At 43.1% G+C, this 25093-nt stretch overlaps 1 protein-coding gene across 2 annotated transcripts in view; it reads left to right on the forward strand.

Moving 5' to 3' along the window:
• Positions 1-25093, forward strand: part of hiw (MYC binding protein highwire) — a 132454-nt gene that overhangs the window by 41523 nt on the left and 65838 nt on the right. For both annotated transcript variants that reach the window (XM_077662670.1, XM_077662669.1), the window contains 17 exons: positions 698-820; positions 905-986; positions 1718-1832; positions 2593-2845; positions 4650-4728; positions 5581-5655; positions 7715-8037; positions 8636-8763; positions 12553-12644; positions 13080-13214; positions 14322-14405; positions 14849-14945; positions 17966-18158; positions 19814-20079; positions 22087-22320; positions 23259-23354; positions 23823-23918. In XM_077662670.1, the coding sequence (XP_077518796.1) occupies positions 698-820; positions 905-986; positions 1718-1832; positions 2593-2845; positions 4650-4728; positions 5581-5655; positions 7715-8037; positions 8636-8763; positions 12553-12644; positions 13080-13214; positions 14322-14405; positions 14849-14945; positions 17966-18158; positions 19814-20079; positions 22087-22320; positions 23259-23354; positions 23823-23918 (2471 nt within the window). The remainder of the gene's footprint in view (positions 1-697; positions 821-904; positions 987-1717; positions 1833-2592; positions 2846-4649; positions 4729-5580; positions 5656-7714; positions 8038-8635; positions 8764-12552; positions 12645-13079; positions 13215-14321; positions 14406-14848; positions 14946-17965; positions 18159-19813; positions 20080-22086; positions 22321-23258; positions 23355-23822; positions 23919-25093) is intronic.

Genomic DNA, 25093 nt, shown 5'->3' on the forward strand with positions numbered 1-25093 from the left:
GCAAATTTGTGTGCAGGGTTCACTATCACAGTTTGTGTGAGCTTGAATGTAATTGTTTCTCGCTGGAGCTTGATCCTGACATGTCAGAAATTCATGCGGCGTGTCCTAAAAAAAAAAAAAGGTCTAAGGCCAAGCATAGTGAGACACTGATGTTTTCTGAGTCTTTGTGATGACTACCTTAGCTGCCAGTGCATTTAATTTTAGGCTTTTAGGCTGCTGTGTAGTTGCATTGCATATGTTACTCGTCATCGAAACCCCTCAGCCATAGAAATCATGAAGTGTGCTTGGTGACCCTGTGTCCTCCTCCTTGGTTGGCCATTTATTATTTTGAATAAACAGTATGAGTGAAACTGGTCTATCTACTCCTTTGAGTTAGGAGTGTGTGGTAGCAAAGGTGTCCACCACAACAGGCCTAGTTGCAGCTAGTGCCACAGGAGGGCACTGTGTGCAGAACTGCTTTGGGAAAGGCCATTGGAATGGGCCAGAAAGGTAGAGGAAAAAAAAAAAAAAGGTCATAGGCGTTTGGGGGCCACATGTTTTGGGGATGTGTGTCTTGTCACTTCTGAAGCGTGACAGTTGTGCTGCTTGTCACCTAAGAAGTGTTTTTTTTTTTTGCTGCGTTGAGTTCCTGGTATGTGTTTTTGACCTCCATGCGTTACATAGGGACTAACTGTTTTCAATTTTATGCCCTTGGCAGAAGATGCTGTGAGCAGCGATCATGAACGTGAAACATCGAAGCTGGCCCTGCTTCCTCCAGCGCAGCTTGTGCTTCCTGGGAACAGTCCTGCCGTGCAAGTGGCATGTGGCATGCACCACACAGGTGAGGAGGATAGGCACAGTCGCCGGCAATTTGGCTGTGTTTTCCACCAGGGGTGGTGACCGTCTGCCCCCTTTATTTCTGCAGTGGTGCTCTTGCAGAATGGACAGGTGTATACATTTGGCAGCAATCAGCACGGGCAGCTAGGGCATGGTGATCTCATCCTTCGGTAAGATCTTTTTTTACTCTGATGAGAAAGTCTTCAGCAATATAAATCAATCATTAACTTAGTAGGGGCAGAAAATCTCCAGAGCCGTCCTTTAAACTCTGTTCAGGAAATGCACCTCAAGTTGTTTTGCGGATTAAAGCATTGAAGGAACGAGCAGTTAAACAACAGATACTTTTTTAATAAAAAAAGATGCTCCATCTACATGCAGAGAAGTTTTTAACACAATAATTTTAGCTCTCTGCTGGTTTTTTGAAAGCTGTGCTTGCATTGTAACATAACACTTTGCTTATTGGCTACTGAAGGTTTGTGAAATATGTTGCAAAATAATTCTTCTGTTTGATTAATGTGTCACAGGCACTTTCATTCTAAGAACCATTCCTCATGAAAGTCTGTCTGTTTCTAGCCAGTCTGCTAACTGGGTATATCAAGAATAGGCTTGAGACTTCGATAGCAAGCCAATGCTCATAATGGCTTGTGTGCAACATGCTTAGAACATTGTTAGGGCTGCCTGTTGTGATGTTCTGAATACTAATGTGTTTCTCACAATCCTTACGTTGTCAGGCCCAACGAATAACTTTAGGATGGCCTGAGTAAAAAATTGTTTCCTTTTTGCGCATTATCCTCACAAACTTGTATCTATTTGGTACTGCTACTTCTCTTTGGTCTGTTCATTTGGTTTGTAGAGCTTGCGCGGTCTAAAATCAAAATCTTTTGATCTGTGTTCTTTGCAGAGGGTCGCCAACACTAGTCTACACATTGCCAACTGTAACACAGGTCGCAGCCGGCAGCAATCACTCTGTATTTCTTACTGCATGTGGACAAGTCTACACATGTGGAAGCTATCAGGTGGGTTTCTGTAAACGACATTTGAATGTTTTGGAAGGGACGACTCTCGAGTTTATTCATGGCTGAATGCATTGGAAGTTATGCATTTTGAGTCAGTGCCAAGGTCTGTTCTTAATGCTTAAAGGCATCATTTGTGATGCATGACTACAGAAAGCATTCATTTACAAGTCGCAGAAAGCATTCATTTGCAGGTTATTCAATTCTAAATTTTGCACTATGCAGTCCTGTTGGTATGCACATTAGAAGACATTTAAGGGACTGTGAAATGCAGTTGTCATCCATTCTTTAAGTTTATTTCAGTCCTCATTATATATATATATATATATATATATATATATATATATATATATATATATATATATATATATATATATATATATATATATATATATATATATATATATATATATATATATATATTTGGGACAGTTCTCATTTTGTCACAAGATAAAATGCCATCAGCAGTTTGTATCTTTGTACAAGAGGTGAAAAGCATAATCTAGTGTTCTAATCTAAGAACCTGCTGACATGTGAGTGCAAAAAATTGCACAGTCATCTGTGCTTGTGACGTGTGTTTAGTGTTAGCCACACAATTTCTTCTCGAGAAACAGCTGCCTTGGCCAGAGCTTGTGCTGCTTGTGGGCATCTTATGATTTCTTCCAGTCACTCCCTCTCCCCTCCTCCTCCTCCTCCTCCTCCTCCTCCTCGTTCCTTTTTTAACTTGGAATGTAGCACTGTCATCTTGGTTCTCTTGCCTCAGAAAGGCCAGCTGGGCCGGGGTGCGCCGGAGGAAGGTGCTAGTGGGGGTAGTCGGCGTCGGAGCAGCAGTGGAGATGGCCATGGACTCTGGCATGCCCTGCCGGGTGCTGTGCCAACCATTGGAGTGAAGCGCGGCCGCAGGGCAACCTGGGTTGGCGCCTCGGGCGACCACACGTTTGTCAAGCTTGACGAATTTCTCACCAGTGCCTCCAGCCTGGCCCACTGCAGCTTGGTTGCCAATCGCAGCTGTCTGGGTGAGCTCCACGTCAGATGTTCTGCTGTGTTGTTATACCAGTCGTCTTTCTTCTTTGCCCGTGTTGGCTGACTCCAGCAGGAATTTGTGCAAAGCTTGTTCAAGTAATCTCATGGTCCTAGTTGTCAAGAAGATACAGAAATGTGGCCATTGTACGAGAAACTTTGGCATTACGCGGTTGTCAGAGTCTTGCAACTTTTCTGTGCAGTAGTATGCAAAATGATCTAGGAGCTGCCAAGTAGAGCGAGCAAAACCAAAGGCGGAATAACCAGAAATGCTTTGCTCTTTCCGTGGTCACTTTTGTGCTGTCCTGGAAATATTGCCTGTGAATTAACTTGGGGCTTTCAGTAATGGTTTCTGACCCTGGCCTGAGCATGCCTGAAATTTAGTTGGTTGGCTATGAGATGCAAGCTGCAATGGCCGAGTCTCTTTAGGGGTGTAAGCAACAGTTAAGAAATAGAGGTACGCTTTTTATTGCTTTTGTCTTTAAGCTGTCATGGCTCGATACATGCATCAAGCGAGGTCTGCTGTTGTCTACTGCACACATTCGTAAAGTAGCAGGTGTAAAAATTTTATTAAGTGGTGCCTTGTAGTCCACACAGTATTAGTAGTCTGTCACAGGCGGTGGGAACCTAGAGCACAATTCTTGTGGAGGTCACACGCAGGTGGCTTGTAGGTTAAAACAGCACTGTACTGAACTGTTTGATTTATGAAGGGTACTTGCAGTACTGGTGCTTTGTCTTGTGGTTTTCAGACTATGAGCTGGTCGCTTCAGTACTGGTTCGTGCTAGCACATGTCATTAGTTTACCATTCTACATAGCAATTATTGCAAACAAAAACGGCATGACTGCAATAGTTGTCTGCTAACGATGATGAACTTGGTGTTATGGGCTTGATGATGCAAACTGAAGTGCTGTAAATGAGGTACTGCTGACAAATCTTTTACGATGTCTGCTGCAGGTTGTGAACGTTGTACAGTCAAACCCAAATATATTGTACTCACAGGGGATTGGGAAATAGTTCAGCATATCAATAATTTGATATTTAAAAATGGCTTTAAATAAGCTTATCTGCAATCTACGAGGGAGAATACATTGCCCCCACGCTAGTGACATGCTTCTTGTGTACTGGCAGCACTTCGTTTGCTAGGCATTGCTAGGTCTAACCAGCTTCACATCGAAGCTGCTGGGGACTGTGCTTTGGAACTAGCCACTGCCTTTCATAAGATGTCTAATCCTATTACCAGTACTCTGTAAACAGAATAATGTTTAGTTGAAATTAAGGTACAGTTGGTCTGCGCAACACCTTCAGCAGCAAAGCATGCCATGCGAGGGCCGTTGCTAGGGTTTAGTTAGGTTGGCTTTACTGCATGACAGTGATGTGGCGTGGAAAATGAGCAAGAGACCAAAGGCCACCCTCAAGCACATCTCACGTTCACCTTGTCACATGGTTTCACAGCGCTAGCACTGCTAGCAGGTGCCCAAGGCCACGCAGCCGACTGGTCTCTGCACGCAACAAGTGATCGAAGAGTGGCATTAGGAGTAGCGCCACTTGCAGGGGCATGGCGCGCAGTTCGATGTATCGAACGACAGGCGAAATTTCATTTCGATATATGGCACGGCTTTCCTATACTTTTACGCTGGGTTTTCAAGAGGACAGTCTCTGTGTTCGATATAGCCAGTAATTTGAAATATCAGGGTTCGATGTATCTGGGTTCAACTGTATTGCATTGCTACGTAGTTGACTGTGTGCTTTTTAATTGTTTCTCTTCACTCAAAAATGTGTCCAATTGACAATATTTCAGGGATCGTTTCAAAAGACACGGAGCAAGCATCGAAGTTCAAGTGCCTAATGATCAACCGAGCTGATGGCAGCTGCAAAGGGTTAGCTCTTTTTTTTTTCTCAACGCTTTGATGCACTGCCTTTTGTGAGAAGTAAATAAGTTATCAGTTGGCATATTGTTTAAGTATTTACATCATAATTATTGATGTCGTATTGATCAGAATGCTACATAATGGAATGAATGCAGTTCATGAATTAAGGTTAATGTTGTAAACAAGGTTCTCAATGTAAAGAATCCTAAGCTGGGCAAGAAATTTTGCTTTTATACCCAGTTTTATAGCATTGATGATACCAAATCCTTGCAGAAACATTTGTCCGGTTCATTTTTTCAGACTGCTCACATTTCAGTGGTGTCATGGCACTAAAAGCTCGTGCTGAATGGATAACCTTTCTTATTGTCACAGACATGCTGGCCTTTCTCTCTTTGACAAAATTTATCATCATCCTTTACTTCTTAACAACTTCTTTTTCTCACTGCCTGCAATCTTCCCACGCCGTGATCATCTTCTCAACGTCCGTCAAACACATCACATGCCACATTTCTGTTTATGCCAAGATATTGATGCCTTGAACCAGTATTCACTGGAATCGGCTTCCCTCTATCATCGCAGCATAAATGAGCATAACTAGATTTCAAGAACGTTAAAAAGTGTTTTATGTGCAGTTTTTATGCTGCTTCTATTTTGTTTACCTCGTGTGTTTTTGAGCTTTATTTCTTGCTCTGCTTGATACGTTAGTTCTTTTTGTGGTATTACTATGTTGATTTCGCATTCTTATATTTTTGCCTCCTTTGACTCCCCCTTGTAATACTCTCATCTGAGGCCCTTAGGGATATTTCAAATAGATAAATGAACACACACACATTCATTTTATTTATTTGTTTTTCTTTTCAGGTTTAATTCAGCCGATCAAGTGGACCTGAAGAACCACGCGGTTTGCCTTGATAGCATCTACAATGTGCTTTGGAGGTAAGACTGATCATTTATCTCAAGGGTGTTATCATTTTTTGTTACTGTTACATTTGTTACTTGACCCTCATAGTACTGCACTAATTTTGTGTACTGTGCATTGTTGAAGGGTTTGTGAACTAGTTCATTACTTCTTGTTCCTTTGGTTCCGTTGGTTTACTTCCTTGAAACAACCGTTTATTAGCTGGAAACGCAGCGCCGCCCTGCGTGATGTCATCATTGTGACCTCTGCCGGCTCTGCGCACTGCAGGGAAGCCTGACCACAAGTGTGGCTTTATTTTGCGATTACGTCACCATTTCAAATCCTAGCACAAAAATACTTACATGCTTTACATGCAAGTATCACACATTCAACCTCTTCAAACTTGTTGAATTCTAGAACCTCTTCTTTTTACTTTAATTACACTGCGTCTATGCATAGCCCAAAATGGCAGTGGATGTTTTAGCATAGCTGATCTTTGTTAAATTGAACATTTATGAGGTCTATCTTGAAAGTGCCTGGTCTTTTTTTTTTTTCATATGAGGTTGGCAATTTGGTACAGTGATGCTTGGTTGCCTTTGGTAGCTCGCACAGTTAACCCAGCACTCCTCTTATTTCTTGAAGCATACTGTGAATTCCTCCTCTGGGATGGCCATCAAATTCCATCTAGCATTCCAAGCCTTGCATTCAAGCAAGGCTTCATTTCTGCTTTCGAAATAGCCGTAAATTTGCTGGTCTGGGCTGTCCTTCTCCATTGTGACCGAAAATTGCTTGTGTAAACTTATGTACCAGAACTCTAGAAGCGAAAAGGCACAATAAAAGTGCATCAAAAGCTGAAAGCTAAGATGCATTACGCGTATATAGGTTTTGTTGGGATAACTGCAGTTACCTGATAGACATTTTCTCGCTTGCACTGCAACTCTTCCATGTTCCCGATGTTATATTATTTCACATTTCGCAGAGTAATGAACATTTGACTTGTGGTGGTTGAGAGAGTAACAGCATTCGGGTTTTTGGTGAAGCCTTTATGAAATGAGAGGTGCGGCATGTTGTGTGGCCGAGGTGTGGCCATGTTCAACTGGAGGAATTATCTGTGCTATGCCTTTAAATGGCGGGGTAGCTGTTCAGCTGCAACAATTTGGTCCTAATGAAGCAAAATGCCTGCACTCATTCTGGAACAGCCGCTGTGACTGGTGGCCTGTTGATTCGTTGTGGCTTTCCAAAACCGATTTCCTTGAATTGGAGCATGTTTGAGGGTGCCAATAACTGGACGTGGGAGATTATACATAATGAGGCGACAATTTCTTAATTTTATCGGTTTTATTTTATGTTTTGTTTTTACGAAATGGCCATTTCTCAACATTCTCTACAACTTCACCATAGAATATTTTACACTAAAGCTAATATTTAAAATTTTAGCTTGGCTATCTTTGGCAGTTAGCAAATTAGGTGCATTATTAAGAAGTAGACATGGTCAAGATAACTACCTACAACCCTGCATTATTCAAATCTTCGTGCAGCGTGTTGTGTTTTTTTGAACCTTTTACTCAAGCGAGCTGAAACAGTCTGTATGTTTGCATTTTTTGCGTTATTTCTCAATATCGAGCTCCTGCTCCAAAATGCCTGCTCCAAAATGCTCTTGGCCATTCCCGCCACTGGAAACAGAGCATTGCTAGTCTTAGCTGCGATGCCATAAACGGTGTGCCTCATTAGTACCCATGTGGTTGACAGTAGCATTGTCGCCATAAAGAGATGTCTAATTTTGCCCAAACAGCTGTATACAACAACAAAACTAGTAGTGAAAAGAGACCTGGCACATTCAGTTTGTGCTGATTTCACCTAAACTGCTATGTAATCACTGCAACAATAGCAGCGGAGAGAGGCATGACATGTCCGATTTGTACTTTCCACGGCCGAGCTTTGTAGAAGTCAACCAGCGACAACAGATTTTAGAACGTGTGGTTCCCAGTTAAAATATGCCAGTTTGGTCTGTTGTGCGAATCCCAGTTTGCCAGCCACCTGCTTACTACTCCTGCCAGTCTTTACAGCACTGCCTCCTCTACTTTCATGGCTCCACAGCCTAAACCAGAAGACGCTTGAGCTGAGCTGGTACAGTGTGGTGCGGAGCGAGGCAGTGCCACTGCAAACATCACCGGAAGGGCTTTCGGAGCAAGCCACTCAGCTGCCGCTGTTCTTGGGCCCCGAGCTGAGCCTGCCAGGGGCAGCGGGGCACCCTGTTGGCCGCTGTCAGGCCGCACTCAACCTGCTCGGGGCTTTGGACGTGCTGACAGCCGCCCAGGAGAGAGACCTAAGCGTGCGGGAGGATGCTGAGCAGGCACGACATCAGAGCCTGGCTCGAGTGTATGCCCGCGAGGACTTCTCTACAGTCAATCGTTTTGAGAGTGAGTGCACTTGCGGACTCTTTGCAGCACTGACTCTGATATGCAGGGCATGCAGGTTACAGTTTAGTAGAGAAGCTCACCACTGGCACTAGCTTGAGCTGACAACCAGATAAAGTCGCATAAAAGATAGGTGCCAATGCGAGCACATACTATACCATGTGACCACCTTGTGGTGGGAAACTTAAGTTTACTTGGGCTCTGTGCTTTCCCGTCACAGTAAAAGGCAAGCGAACTTCCTGGAGCACTTTAATATGTCTGCATGTGCTCAGAAAAATTGTAACTAAATGCCATGTGGTAAAATTAGCTCAATAATATCTTAGACATGTGAAGTGTGTGGAGTTTGTGGGTAGGAATGCATGGTGAGAGAAATTTGGCAACTTTGCTAGCATGCAAAAAGCAGGATTTGAGCCGCCCAAAGCACCTTTGATAATGCCACACGAGTGAGGGGTTTTGCATTGGATATTATTTCCTTGTATCCTGAGGGAAAAACTGTGTCTCAGGCTTAGTTTTTTTCAGCTACCTTGCATGGTGACTTCTATGTAAAGCGTGATGACATCTTTTGAAACATCTCATCAATCACTTACCTTATGCTCCACAGGCCATGGTGGAGGCTGGGGCTACTCGGGGCATTCCGTGGAGGCCATTCGCTTCATGGCTGACACTGATATCCTGCTGGGAGGAGTGGGCCTTTTTGGTGGCCGTGGGGAGTACACTGCTCGCATCAGGGTGAGCCGAAGAGCAAAGCAGTGCTCGAGTTCTTGTTTAAGTTCACAATTTGCTTTGCACAAAAGTGCCATAGTACGTGTGCTTCAAAACTAAAGGATCTGTCTGCTTGATCTCTGAATATTCTTTATTTTACAGTCATGACTTTAAGAGAAAACTTGGTGATGTCTAGTGTAGTTTGTAAATGACATTGAGTTGTTTAATATTTAACTTGTGCTTTACTACATTTTTACATGTTTAAATATAGGTGCTAGCATAAGGTTCCTGGAAAAAAATGTGGTGGAAAAAAAAGGGATGATCACAGTATGGTACATGCCCATTTCTATTGTCCTGCTTATCAAGTGCTATATCTTTTGCCATGAACCAACTATCTAGTATCTGATTTTGTTAAAAATATGAATGTGTTATAAGATAGTTCGTATTAAAATTTTTAGTTTTAATTTTAATGTCATAAGTCATAATGCACAAAAGTTTCCTAGTTTTCTGTTCAGACTTTCCTGACCTGCATATTTTTTAAATCTCTTGTGATGTCTGATTAGGTGCAGATGGGCACATGAACATGTACACTGCATGCAGGAATAATATTTAAAAGGTTTGGATGTTTAAGACTACATTTGCTGCACCTGTTGCTATCTTGCAGTTTAATGCATAACTAGATTTATTTTTTTTATTCAGTTACGAATGCATGTATTCATTTAACCAGTTTCTTTTTCGAATAGAGTGATGTGACAATCCTGTTGCCAATTAAAAGATTGAATTGATATTTGCACATGCCTGACATTTTTGTTTAAGGGGGGCACAGAGCTCAAATTGCAAAAATTAAAAAAAAAATGAGATTTTAGAAAACATCAGATTTGGTATCTACAGTGCACTCCACTTATAACAGTATTGAGAAAATTATAAAATCCCACTGTTATAACCAGTTATGGGAACTGGCAAAAAAAAAAAAACACCAAAAGAACATGCCCACATTTTCCTCCATGCAAGTAGCCACTGGCACCAACACTCCTGTCAAGGGCACACAGTGTCTCGGCGCTGTGCCAAGGTCGGCGGATGTTTGCACGAGGAAGCTTTGCACGACGGCAACCAAGCAGGCTCTTTGAACTACTTTGACATGACGATAATGAGTGCATTATGCAAGCATGGACATAATGTGCTGTGTGGAAAAAATCAGGCTGATAAAAATATATGGAGAAGGTCGCTGCATGAACCATTCCTTCTCTAAAATTTAAAGACGACTGCAGTCTCCTACCATGTTTTGTTGTCACGTCAGGCTTTCTGCTAGTTTTATCTAGCAGCGAAACATGTCAGAACTAATGAGGATAGATCAGTCAGATTTTGTATTTAATCATTTTGGTGCACTTCTCAAAAAGGCGCCAGATTTCATCAGTGTATGCCAAAAAATAAAAAAAGCTTACCTCCAACTTCCGCTTCCCCTCGTAAAGGTGCACTAAGAGGAGTGTTAGCTAATTTTTTAATTGCGGAAACTCGATCGGCACTCTTCAAGCATTCTTAGAAACTTCGAATTATCCTGTGTGGCAGATTTTCCTATTAAATCGCATTAAACGTCCTGGCACTCGCCTTTTTTTTTTTTAACTCGCTGCAGAGAGTATGAGGAGTCAATCAACATGGTTGCCATGGGGGAAAGCGTTTGCTGAGTGCGTTTCAGCCAATCATGTGGTGGCTTGCCACTCTGCCATTAGCAAAGTAATGCGCAGAGTGATGTTCGAAACTGCGCAGTGTGCTGGTCGGACTATGTTCAGTCGGAGAATACGATCGTGCACATCACCCCTATGCTATGGTAGCAGACAAGGAGAAAACACAGTCCACTTGCTTAGGGCTTGTTATTTCGGTGATATAGTCTCTGAATCACAAAAAATGGTTTTATGAAACTATCTGTTACGTTGCGCCCAAAAAGAGTGATAGAAATTACTTGGGATGTCGTCACAGATTATAGCGTTTTCATTGGTCGTCACAGAGTGGTGAGGTTGAGTCTTGCAAAAGTAAGCAATTCACGTGTATTATTGTTTCCGTGGGCTTAATTTGCAACTATGTTGTCTGTGACTGAAAAGTGTTTGTTCACGGAAACTAAAAAAAAAAACAAAATAAAAGTGAAAACGAATTTTTCCAGAACGTTCTTTAGTCCACCTTTGAAGGGGACCGCGACTTTCAACAAAAATTTTTTTATCAGTCGAAATAACTTTGACTACTCTAATAAAATTTCACTGTTATATCTCCTGAAAATTCTTTTCGAATATATATTTTTTCTCTGAATCTTATGAAAAGGCAGCAGAGTTAACCAAATGTGGCAAAAGGCTGATTCAACATCATTGCATTCCTACTGGCGTGCTACAGGTCGGCATCCTTAGAATATTTTTTAATGCAAAAGCGCTATTCCGTTGGGAAGCCCTGAGCATGATCTTGCAATCTTTGTGAATTTGTGCTAAGTATCTTGCAATGTTTGTCATTTTTGTGCCAAGTGAAAATAAATCAAACAAAGATTGCCGCGTCCGGGATTTCGAGTCGGCAGTGGCACGAACAGATCAGCTTTGCAGGACAGTGCATAAGGGCACAAGGCTATCACCGCAGCAGATCACGCCTGCCTCGTGTTAAACTGCAACACACTCTCGCAGTGTGCACAACACATCGTCGTATTCATCAACTTCCATCTGCGGCGCAGAGAGAGAGACAGAGAATTCTCTGTCTTCGTCGTCATTGTTCATGGAATTCTGCTTTCACACATGTATAGAATTTAGGCAAAAATTCTGTCATTTTTTTTTTTCATACCTTAAATTATGGTCTTCAATTTTTCTGATGCAGTTTCTGTTGAGATATGTAGAGTGAGAAGAAAATTTCATACAAGAAAATTAAAATTATCAAATTTGAAAAAACAAAGAGTATCTTGACCTGCAGGAGTGCAACAAAACAAATGTGACCAAAATAGATAAAACAGTTGTGGAGAAATCTGCTCCTCAAGGTGAATATCTCGGCAGAAAACCGCAAGTCAGTAAAATGCCCATTGTTCGAGCGTGTTCTGGCAATGTGAGCCGCTGTGGTTCATGAAACACTTTATTTATATTACTGCCTGGTCAGTTTCAGCAGTGAAACTTCGAGGCAGAGAAAAAAAAAATAAGGCACACAAGAGAATGCAACAAATTTTAAAAATCTATTTTCTGGTCATTTTTTTTGGAATTTCAAAGCCACGCCCCCCCCTTAACCAAGGGCCACAGCACCATCTGTCCCGTAATTACTGTTGTATTTTTGTTGCGACAAAAGAAAAGAAGAAGCAGTGAGCTGTCTAGAGATGTTTTATTTTTTGGCATGGCTGTGTACACAGTCTTTAGATGTCTCATTCTCAAATTCACTTCTGTCCTGTTTTATTGTACTGGACTTAATATAAGTAGCATAAGGTACTTTAAATCGCTAGCCGCCGCATTGGCTCAGTGGTTATGGCGCTTGGCTGCTGACCCGAAAGACGCGGGTTCGATCCAGGTCGCGGTGATTCAATTTCTATGGAGGCGAAATTCTAGAGGCCCATGTACTGTGCAATGCCAGTGCATGTTAAAGAACACCAGGTGGTCGAAATTTCCGGAGCCCTTCACCACGGAGTCCCTCATAGCCTGAGTTGCTTTGGGACGTTAAACCCCTATAAACCAAAACCTTATATCGCTATAACTCAAGTTGTGAAATGGGACAAGGCATAGCTTTCATACATATCTTTCGGAGGTGATTGCCTAATGTGCGTTTCAAGCCTGCATAGCATAAATGTATTTACCGATGGTTGTCTGGCAGGTTTTTGACATTGGCGTGGACGGCGGAGACCAAGAAACCGATGGCGAGCTCCTTGCTGAGACTGAAGAAATACCCTACGAGTGTGGTGCAAGGTGAGGCCGTGAGCACAACTCCACAGTCAGCTAGTGTGTTTTTGAGTGGACCTTGTGCGTATGTTGCTCAAGATTACGAGACAAACCACGCATATTTCTTTTTGTCTCTTTTGTCTTTGTCCCCAGCAGTAGTTACTGGTTGTGGTGCCCTGTAAAAATCTCACTTTATAGCTTCAGGCACAAAGCTTTTACTCTTCGCTTTGTCTCAGTGCACACCACAATTGGTTTGTCATGGAGTGCTTGTCCCGAGGACCTTGAACAGAGCATACTTCCTGGTTTATCTCTTCTCTTTCTGTATGAATTTGTTAAATTGGTTTTGCTGTTTATTTTGGGCATGCCCAGAAAGGTCCCTTAATTTTTGTGTGTGATGCTTGCTGTTTGCCATTGTTCGTGCAATCTTTATGTTGTTTCTCTTTGGCCATACTTTTGCTCTAGGCACAAGTACCCCATACTGTTTGAGGAGCCCATTCTGCTTCAGGCTAACCGGTGGTACATTGTGTGGGCCCACATTTCGGGGCCTAGCAGTGACTGTGGCTCAAGTGGCCAATCCGTTGTCACCACTGAAGATCAGTAAGTGTGGCAAGTCTGTTGACCTCTCCACAGTGTGATTGTGCCCGGCGAACATTGTGAATGACGATTAACCTAGCTAAGTCAGCTTATCTTGATATCCTGGATTTCTTGGTGTTAACTGAGTTTTCTGGCCACAAAGGACATTCAATGTGTTATCTAAACAATCGGTGGTCAAATTCTGTCTTATACAGTAGAACACCACTGTTACGTTCCCGGATGCTGCATTTTCCCATTTGCTGCGTTTTAATGGGCTTGTGCTGGCGTAGCTCCTGTAGATCCCCATGTAATGGAAACCTGGCTGTTACATCGCAGTTGTGACAGCATTCCTGCAGGGTATGTCACAAATATCGCCTATGTTTACCACTCGTGGAATGGCAACAGCATACCTGCCAAATACTTCGCACCCCATCGGCGCTTGACTGCCATGGTGTCCACGGCCTTCCAGTGCACTGCCCCATGCCAATACCACATATGCTTATGGGTAGCATTAATTTTATTACGGCTGTTGATGCAATTTCATCGTCGTTTTGACATGATCGCGAACGACCAAAAGCGCAAAAACAAAACTATACATGTGGGTAGACGCTGCACGGGCAGCACTCTGCAAGATGCGGTTGCACAAGTTAGCTCCAATGCTTTTTTTTGTGTGTCATTCACATTTTCTTGCTGCTTGCAGCCTAAAAGACTCATTTTGCAGATTGCAATTGACAAGCATTGTGTAGGTAGAATTAAAGTGGCCGCCACTTAAACAGCGCAGAAGCGTATGCAGATCACAAGTTTGCCATCTTCTCGCTGCTTCTTTCCTTCCACTGACAGTTGCTCAGGTAGAACAGAGCCGTCGCAGAGCGTTTTGGACGTTCTGCGCATGGAAAACTACTGGGAGACAAAAAGCATTGCAAATTGCAGATGAGCGCGTGACACTTACAAGAAAAAAAAAAAGGCAGCACATAACGATGTGCAATTTTTTCACACGCTATATTTGGATACTGCATTTCCTGGCTCTTTTTTTTTTTTTTTCAGTGGTGTTCATATTCTGCACCCCCAGAATGCCTTCCTGTTGGGAACTAGACACTTAGCTAAGCAGCAATTGTCTACATTCTCTTTCAGGGTTGTCTTTTACTTCAAGAGTTCCAAAAAGTCTAACAATGGAACGGATGTCAACGCTGGACAGATCCCTCAGCTGTTGTACCGGTGAGTTGCTTTCTTGTTTTTTTTTCTTCTTAATGGAAGACTGTGTACTCGGAAACATTCTTTGTCTGGCAGCATTGGTTGTGACAAGATGCATGAAATATATTGGAGAACTTATGACTGTAATACGATAAATCAGACTGCTGGCATTGTTCACTTTTAGTGTGCAGATAACTGAGCATAAAAGCTCACATACACGACCTTAATGTTACAGTCACAGTAAAATCAGCTTTTTGAGGTATTTATGTTCTGCTCCAAGTTCAAAGTAGCATGTCAGTGTCGTGGTTGCAGTTGATGAGCAAATGACAAGATTGGGCTCCAGTCGTTCATTGCAACTAGCAAAAAAAAGCATAGCATGACGGTAACCCCTTCATCTCTTATGCCTCTGGGGTGCCTGCTTCACCTCTGATTTATTCTTCCTTTTCATTTCTTTTTTCTTTTACCAGCGTGATTACTCCAGACGTGCAAACATCAAGCCAGCCTGCTGACCAGTCCGAGTCCATTACCATCCTGAGTCACAAGTTTTCCAGAACAGTAACACCGGTTAGTAAGCTGCCCTAGTCTTTTGTTGTTGTTTTTTTTAGTATGCTGTTTTTGTGTTGGGTGATTTGTAGCGCTGAAGGGTACTTGGGAGAAAGGCCAGTTTTGAAAGCTTGATACTTACTGAGGGCACCCCACCAATGGTTGGAACTTTAAAGCCAACATACATTAAGGTCTAAAATAAGGAACCACCCCAAGGGTGTGGAACCAAGTGAGCGTCGGAAGACAGTGTTTAAAGTGGTGATTGGCAACTCCTTCATTGCACGAACCCTAGTAATTAAGCCATATTGTTTAAGCTACTTTCTAAACTATGGCTGCACACCCACGGCACAGCAGAATTTGGTTTGCACAGAATAGTGAGCAGTAGTTAAACCGCATTGTAGTGAACAGGCAAAAAAATCATAAAATAGTTCGATACAGCCAAAATTCGTAATATAAAATTTCCCCAGAAACGCACGCAAGAGCGGCGCAGTTTAGTCAGTGGAGACAGCAACTCAGGCGACACTTACTAGTGAAACTGGGATACGTTTTCCGAAGTTTTAGCAGTGTTTTGAAAGTGCGCGTGACGATTCCAGAGGCCGCAAAAATTAGAGCGTCATTTAAGTTGCGCTTCCTCACACAGCACTACCAGCATGCAACAACGGCAGGCCATGCCAGCTAGGGTGGCTTTCCTGCCTTCATAAAGCTGTGTTGCGTGGAAAATGGTGCGTCAGAGCGTAGGCTACTGCCATTTCATTTTTACCACATCCGTGACAGCCGACCAACATGAGCGCAGGATGGTTACTGCAAGTCTACAGCCGTCTTCACTGATGCTTCCGGAGCACTATTGACAGATGCGAGAGACATGAACTTGTGCTGACTGTCGGACTACCAAACCCTCCACAAACCTTGTTGACACTGTAGGAGAATGCGCATTAGTGTGGGATAAAGGCGTGAGCCTTAGTGTGAGCGCTTGCCACACCACCACCAGTCATGTCTGTATGGCGGCGAAGCCTGCCACCTGCCATTCAAGCCAGCACCGTTTGGTGTTGAGGAAGTTAATATATCCATTTCATGGCCAGCCGTGTTCGATGTGTAATATAGAAATTGTATGTCTTTGCTAAAAATATTTGCATATACAGTCAACAACCGAAAATTCGGACGCCTGATTTTTCAAACATGCTTGATTATTCGGACTTTTTCGCGGCACCGCGACGTGGCCCATAGTGCCAATGTATAAGAGCGCCTGAAATTTCGGGCGCACCACAACTGACTGCTCGATTTTTCGGACTTCGTTTGCACTCGCCGCCAGTACCCAAGCCACCATATAATGCGTACAGTGGGACCTCAATAATTCAAACTGCAGGAGAGATCGAAAACTTGATCAAATAAAACGAAATTGAAGCTTAAAGGGGACCTCTTGCAGTACTACAAATAAAAATAATTCTGCATGAGTCGGCACATTGTGCCCGCGTGGTTTCGAATTCGTATCGTTTTTGAATGTCATCTGGCGCACGAACTTGAAAAGCAGTCAGAGTTGTGGAACTCATCTATGCCGAGTCTTTCGTTTCGAATACGGAAAGAGGTAGCAGCAAAGTGCATGAGAGGCATGCAGCTTCACGGAGGCGAGGAGCGCGGGAGGAAATGGTGGTGCACATTAAAGCGAGGTCAGCGTACCCGCGGCAAAATGCACAGCAACCCTGACTTTTCTATCGTAAAACCGTAAATAACTGGCGTTTCGATGACAGGCAAGACGCCCCTCATTATACGCAAGCCACCGCAGAGTGCATATCGCCGAATACGATGCCGATTTTGGCTCTAGTCGCTAGGCCTAATGACAGAGGCCAATGCCGACGGAGCACTTGCTTCAGCCGTTTCTCGGTTCTTATTGTTTCGCCATCTTCGCTTTCTCATTCTGGGCCCATCATACTGCGGGTGCAATGCAGTTCCCGAAGCGGCGTGTTCGCTTTTCCGTTTAGACTTTGTCCCAACCCGGGCGTTCATGGTGACATGCCGAGGGCAGCACAGCTGGGCCGAGCCCGTGAAAGCAGTCGCCGCCTGTCGCCTGTGCACGTGTCGCGCAGCAAAATTTAGTCATTAGGAGGTTTAAAATGTGTGCAACACAACTGACCTCTTCCTCCAGCATAATGGAAATAAGTTCGTGATTTTTTCAATGAAATTTGATTTTCCGGACTGCTTGATTTTTCAGTCATTTTCGCGGTCCCTAGAGGATCTGAAAAGTCGGTCGACTGTAGTTCGATAGGACAGGGTTAATTGGAGAGACATGGGAGAGGCCTTTGCCCTGCAATGGGTGTAGACAGGATGATGATGATGAGTTCGATATAGCCAATATTTCGTAATATCCATGTTCGTTATATCAAGGTTTGACTTAGTAGCCTTGGTCACGTTTACATGAATGTGACAGAAGTCGACTCCACTCCACTTTTTGAGGGAAAGAGCAGAAATTTCAACGAAGAGGGTAGAGGACGAATCGTGCCTTTTCTTCTCAAAACCAGCTCTTTATCTCAAAAATCGACTCAAGACGCATTCTGTCGCATTCATGTAAACTTGGCTTTTGATGGTTGGAGTAAGACAACGTTAACTGCCACATTGTTCATGATTTCTTTTTTCATTGAGCCTTACTTTATTAGTACCTTGGTTTATATCCCGTCTTGTGATTGATTTTGTGCCTTAGTAAGGGCCTATCATGATATCTGAATACTATCTTACTAGTTCGATCAGGACTTGCACTATAGTAGCGGACATGTGAAAGTGCCGTCAAATTTCTTATAAAATGGCGTTGAATCTCATAACTATCCATCTTTTCTTTTTTTGCATGTATAGTCGCTTTTCTACAGAAAAACGCTCATTTGGCACTTGTAAAACTGCAAACCACTGTTCTAAAAGGTGCTTTGTGTTACAGTGTTTATAAGTTGTGAAATGCTTCTTGTCTATTTCTGGTCAAAGGAGGAAATGCTTTTCCTTCAAGGTTTCTAGCGGTGGGGTCACTGCATGAGTCAGGCTGCCTTCTCTGTAATGTGCAGGAGTGCTTCCAGTCCTTACTAAGGCTGCTGCATTGGGGCTGGAAGGCGTTCAGGGCAGGTCTATGTGAGCTTTCTGACAGTCCGTCTACCCTTGGGAGAGCTCTTGTTCTAGACTTGAGGCGCCTGCTGTACATCTGTGCTGCCTCCCTGCATTTGCTGCGCATATACATCAACGAGGTGTATCCGATTGGACGTGAGTTGTTTATCACTGCTTCGCAGTTGTGCATGTTGCATGCTGGGTGTTGTTATGATGTGCAACTTTTAGTAGAATAGTGAGCCACAGTGGCAACTCGAATAGTGATGAGAAAACGATGGCAGAGAATTGGGTTTTATTCAGAAACCGTTGGGCAACAAGTTTGCATGTTTATGAAAACCATTTTCAAATGCTCAGTTACCATGTTATGCATGCCGACGAAATTCTGCCAACTGTTTCTTTCCTGCATTGCAGTTTTTATCATTGACGAGTCTGTTAAATCTATAATAGCACTATGTACACATGCTCATCGCCTTCTGTTAATGGCATACAAATTGTGAAAAATTTTGGCTGAATGGGGAAGCATTCCTCTCTCTCGTTCATTCATCAGCGCAAGTGTTGGGCAATGCTTCATCCTGTGCGCCAGGTCAATTGCTTGTCACCACATTGCATCAGCGCAAGTGTTGGGCAATGCTTCATCCTGTGCGCCAGGTCAATTGCTTGTCACCACATTGCCAACACTTGCATTAGAATTTTATAACAGCGCTGTATACCTTTTAGCATTACATATGCCACGTAGTGGTGCTGGAATATGAAAAGGGGGAGCTCATACATCAACTGCCTTGCCGTGTTTCTTGCTGCCCACTTCTTGGTCGCTCTTGAGGATGACTTTTTAGAGCGCAGGTCTTAGGCACCCGTCACTGTGTTGAACGCCGTGCCTCATCAGTGGCCTCGGTGCAACTGAGCTAACGAGCGCATCGGAGGATAAAAGAGAGCGAACGCAAACTGCAGAGGAGAATGAAAGATGGTGATAGCGAAGAGAGTATGAGGAGGAAAGCAGTAACATGAAGGCAGGTCACGCGGCAGCGACACACGACAAAAAAAAAAAAAGCTCTGGAGCACGCTCGAAGTCTTGGGCTCCCACTAATTCGTCTCATCTCACGGCCCTTGTCCTCCCTCCTGTTTTTGGCGAGAGTATTCTCTTCGGGATTACAACCTTTGTCCGTAAAGTTCCGAGACCGAGTCCATTAAAAAAAATGCGTTTAACATTGAAATCATTTGTGCAGCACCCCTTCGAAATAGTCTCCCTTGCAGTCTATACACAGCAACCGACATTCTCCCCGAAACGAACCTCTTGTGCCACTCGAAAACTCGCTCCCACGATAATGTCTCATTGCCGTAAGCATCCCGAAGGAGATAATACGTCTGTGTGGCTGTCTTGCCAAGCTTCACACAGAATTTTATGTTTACACGCTGTGCGAGGTGGACGTCCATCTCCACATTCACTCACAGTAGAATGCGCAGACGACTAGTGACAATATATTTTTCTACATGTAGTGCCATCTAGCGGCTGCCACAGCAATTAACACAAATAGCTTAGGTTAGCCCAAAAAGATGGCGCTACACATACGGACCACAATTTGTTTTATGGAATCTTTTCTAGAGAAGAAAATAAATCAGTCTCAAAACTTTACGGACAAAGGTTGTAGAATGCTGTACTCTATTGATACAGATTAACTTCAATTTGTTCTTACTGCCCCTTTAAATTTGTTCGAGCTGAAGTTTCATTGTTCACAAGCCTGTAAACGCAAGTCGGGACAAGTTCCCTGTGTTTGCATTCCCCAAAGATCAGCAGACCCTTGCTTTATGTGCAGCTGTTTCCAAGAAGCTGCCACCCGAATCGTCACGGATGGCTGAATGTGTGGCAGACACACAGAGCCTGCTCAGCTGCATCCTGTCAGGTGGCAGCAGTCTGCCTGTGGATGCTGATGAGGAGGGGGAGGGTCTGCTCAAGGAAGGGGCTGCCATGCAGACAACCCTACTGGAGGAGTGTGAAGCTGCATTCATGGCGTGTTACCACACTTTCTACCCAAGCACCATGCTCAAGTGGCGTGGCCTTTGCGAGCTTCTTGTTGATCCTGTAAGTGTAGTTCACGCTCTTGTTTCATGTAAGCAAGGTGCATTTTCAAATGAGACCAGTGAGTTACATTATGATGGCTTGTTTCTAAATGCCGAGGGTTGCAAAATTACAATTTTTGTGCATTTTCACATTGCTGTGCGAACAAAGCACATTTATTCCACAGTTTTTTTTAAAAACTGGCCTATTCTTGGGCTGCAAACTTGATGTGTAGGTGGAAAAGTACTTCACAAATCTGCATGTGACAGAATTGGGAAATAGATATTTTTTCCTATATTTTTCAATCCTGGGCGCTCTGTCTTTTCTTAATTTTTGTGCTGCAGTGTACAAGACCTACTTGTTATGATGAGCTATACCAGAGCATCTCATTACAAAACTGAGCTCAGTGCATCTCACTGCATCTCACATAATTTCCGAGGCCCTAAACTTTCTGCGGCGGAAAATTTCAGATTCCACTTACTGAGAACAAAGAATCTGCAATATTTCACGGAAGACAAAAAAAAAATGGTCCAGAATGCACCTCGAGTTATATTTGGGACCATGATATGCATACAGTGTGAATTTTTTTATTTATTTATTTTTTCTGTGAGCTGTTCAAGATAGTTAAAGCGACCTTCGCCACCAAGCTTGCAAGCCGCTAGGAGAAGCCATCTTTTATATTTATTTATTTATTTGAATACCCTCAGGGCCTGAAGACATTACAATGGTCTTGGGGCAAAGCGCGGTCAATGTAGAGGAGAAGGTGGCTATGGATGTGGAAAGAATGAGTACGGAAAGGAAAGCAGGGTGAATGGGTGCAAGACTGGGAAGGTGGCCCCGTAAGCTGCAGCTGTGTGGGGGACTGCGTGCATTAACGAATTGGAGGCTTTACTTCGCTCAATTGTGGCGCACACATCTGAAGCGTTGCTTTTTTAGTAACGTCGACGTATCAGCTGATTCCATATTTTAGCGTGCCGTTTGCATTTCTTTTGGGGTCTCTCGGCTGTAGCATTCTTTGAAGATTGCGTTTAGTCTTGTAATAATATTTTTTTTACAATTATCCTGAGGTCTCAAGCTCCCCGCTTAGGTCATATTCGTGCAAATAAGGTAAATTAGCCATTTTCTCACCTTCTGCCCTTCGTACTGATGCTCATAACAGTAGCAGTACCCCAAAAATGACAATGTGGTTGCTAGCACATAGTTCCGCGAAAAATGCTTAAATCTTCAATTTTTCACGTAATAGCGGGAAACTAGGGGCCTTAAGCATTGCTGGCATGCTAGATGGGCTAGTTTGCTTTTAGTTGTGGTTACTGGAATGAAATGGCGACAAGGGATCTGCCATGTGGTGCTTCGTTTTTTGGTGCATTTCGCTGACAATGGTAGCGATGCTGCTGGAAAAAAGACTGGTAATTTTGATACAATTTTGACCATTTCTGTCTATTTTGGGCAAGAATTAGATAACCTATTCCAGTTTTATTACTGCTTAAAGCTTTGAAGTAACATATAATTTACAGCCTAGGTAGCTGCATACTCTGATCGTGCAAAAATAATAATAACAAGCATGATTTTGGTAAGATCTGTGCCTGTGCCTCAGAGAGCAAAGGTGCCTCCTTTTTTTTGGCCGTGATTTTACCTCCTTGCAGAATGCAGACACACTTCTGCTTCCTCAAGTACTCTTCCTGGTCATTCGCCATCTTATAGTTTGGCGTTGTGTTGTAACTGCTTGTGTCAGGAAAGATGATTCTCCTCTTCCTGATGCTTGAGTGGTCACCTGTTGTAACCATAGTCTTTTTTCATCTCAGAGCGTAGAGATTTGCTTTACTTTGTAAGTAGTCACCATTCTAATGCTTTTCACGTGCATATTAGGTATTGCTTATCAGTCGTGTTCTCGCTGTCAGTGAGGATGTTGACAAGTTTTCATTGCTTCCTCCACCAGCAAGCAAGAGGGAGTAGCACTGTGTGCTTCTTCCACTGCCTGGTTAACATGTTCACTGATGTTAATACATTGTTGCCTCCTTGTGTGTCTGGTAGGCGCGTCGCAGTCAAGATTGTAGCGACCGGCTCCTGGCGGCTGTTCTGGCATCCCTGTGTTGCCCTGCTGCTCAACTGACCTACCTGCTGCCGCCAAGCTTGGACAGAGAGACTCGGCCCAACTTGGAAGGGCCTTGCTCCCCCGAGAGCCCGGGCAATGGGCCTCAGCTTCCCGACGCTGCTGACTCGAACATTTACCCGCTGCTCGTTGAAGTTGTTGCGCGAAAGACAATGGTAAGTGCAGTTGCTTTCCGGCTATGGGGAACACAACTTTTGCCTTTCATAAAGCCACATATGGTTTGTCTCGTCATTTATACAACGTGCGCATCTTCTATGTGGGATACTGAGCGGTTGCCATGAGGAAGTTCTAGCTGTGGTTCTAGCTCTAGCTGGATATGAACCGGAGATGAATTAAAGTATGTCTGATTGAAGAGTGCGCTGCATCAGAGATGTAAATTATATTACCACTAACACTTCATGCAAAGTTTCTGTAAACTCTGCAAAGATGCCAAGTCAGAAAATTAGTTTATGCATTGCATTGATGTCACGGTAACTTGGCTTCCAGTCCACATTGCAAAAAAACTAGAATGCTTTTCACCAATGGCGTCAAGGTATAGAAAGAAAAATTGATTGGGCTACAGTGAAAATAGATGTTGTTAGAATGCAGTTCACATCTTGTGCATAAAAATGGCATTACTGATTGACATGCTGAAGGCCCACTTCACTCTTTACTGTCTCTCGGTTATGGCTACTGTTTAGCACCTGGGGTAAGTCTTCCATTTACAAAATTCATTATGTAGACCTGGAAGGGAGGGAGACACGTGAGCGTACAGTATTTTACAGGGAGGCATTTTTCCAGAGAATGTGGTGTCTGTGGTCTTTTGTCTGCAGAGGGGAGGATTGAGAGGAGGTGAGGGAATGAAAGAGCATGCATTTAAGAGAGAGGAAGCAGGAGGCTAATGGGGTGGAGGTTGTGCAGGAATTCTTAGCTTGTCCTTTTTGCTACTTTTATGATTGGCCCAACATATGCTTCGCATCCTTTGAGCAGCTGTTGATGGGGCTTAGTTTGAAATTTTGGTGCTTTCCTTCTTGATTGTGCTCCTTATTGTACCTTTCTAGGCAAAACTGAACTTCTGCCTGCTTTTAGTAACAGTCTGTAATGTCTATTGCAGAAGGAAGGCTATCATCCCGAAAACTGCAGCTTCAGAGAAGTTCTGGAGCGACTGCTCAGCATCGTGGTTGCACCAGTGCAAAGCATTTTAAAACATGTAAGTAGGAGGCCTGTGTCCTCACTTTCAACTGCTTTCTGAGGTTTTTGCGCCAGATTTTCACCCACTCTTGCATCCACACTTTGTGCCAACGCTTTTATGTCTGCCTGCATAGCAGGAACTACCCATATCTTTAGGAGGGAATGTTGCACTTACAACTACGTAGAGCTTATGCTGCTTACATAGCTGCATACCTAGGCGATTCAGTTATCTATGTTGTCCATGTCACCTGGGAAAAACAGGAAGAGGCCTCAATAGAATTCAGGGGCTTCTATTGGCAGTTTGTTGGAATGCATTTCTTTAAAAGTTACACCTAGTGTTTCTAAGCGTATCTGCAGCTTTTTGTTTGTTTGTTTGTTTTTTTTTTTTTTCAAAGAATATATGCATGCCTTCACCTTTTACCATTGATGTTTTGTTTGCAAATGGTGACTTGCCTTTACTCTCTGCCATTATTGGGCTTTTATGCAGGAGGCAGAGAAACCGTCAGCAAAGCTTGTGTTCAGCACATGTGCATTTCTTTCTTCTGTGGTTGCTGAGCTGTCATCCCAGACCATTGGCTGCGTGGTGAGTTGTCAGCTTCAGTTCACCTATATCTTCTTGCTATCCACGGACTCAAGCTTCATGTGGTGTAGGCGGGGATTTGCTCCAAATACCAGCAAAAACATAGTCAAAAAGAGAGGTAGCTTTGCAAGGAAAAAAAGGGGGGGGGGGGGATCAGATCGCAGAAATCTCGAAAAAAGTCGAATTTTGAAAAGCACACTTTATGGTATCTACAACACTCTTTCTATGTTGTACTGAAATATTTCACCCAAAAATAAACTCTAAGCGGTCCAAATAAATATATTTGTCAGCATCTACACATAGACAGTGTGTGCTATTTTAGAACTTTCAGGCTTGTTTTCTGGAAAGTTTGTTTTGAGCTTATCACCTTGCTTGTAGAAAGCATAACGTGGCAATGGGAGCATGGGTTTTAACCCAGTTTCTTTTGTTGTCATTGCTGAAATGTGCCTTATGTCAAGACAGTCTCAGATTTACCGTTTAGGCTCACCATTTTTTATTACACAATAATTGGAGCATGATACATTCTAAACATAAAGAGAAGGTGCATACTATGTTGTTTAGAAAAAGAGCAGAGAAATTTAAAAAGAAATTAAGAGAATCTTGACTTAGATTATACTTGTTAGTAACTATTCAAAAAATTTACAGACCTATAACCCATTTTGCTCTCACACTAGGCTTTCCATGAGCAAGCAACATGTGACCAACATGTAAACAATGATAAAATCATAACAACTGAAGATATCATTGTGAAACTTTGGAGCTGTCTGTTTGACGCTATTTCAAGCCAGTCTGCCAAGTTTCATGACTCTAAGTTAAAAAATAAGAAAGTTTGCTCTGATCCCCTTATCCCCCCTTAAATGCATTGCACATTTTGACAGTACAAAGACTCATTGATCTACTACAGAAGTTTAGTCAATTAGTCGATGGTTGGTTTATCGCACCACCTTGTCATCATAACGGCATCGGCTTTCTGCTATATTCAGTATACAGTAAATTCCCACTGAGAAGAACTCGGTTAAGACGAATTCTCGGATAAAATGAACAATGTGAGAACATTTGCCTAGTTTCCCATAGGACTCAGTGTAAAAGAAAGTCTGCTTAAGATGAACTGTTTCGTGTGTCCTTCAGTGAAGACCCACTTTTGCAGCGACTGCGAACCACTGTGACCCTCAGAAAGA

This window comes from Amblyomma americanum, chromosome 4 (genome assembly GCF_052857255.1).
Source record: "Amblyomma americanum isolate KBUSLIRL-KWMA chromosome 4, ASM5285725v1, whole genome shotgun sequence".
In the NCBI taxonomy this organism is placed as follows: domain Eukaryota; kingdom Metazoa; phylum Arthropoda; class Arachnida; order Ixodida; family Ixodidae; genus Amblyomma; species Amblyomma americanum.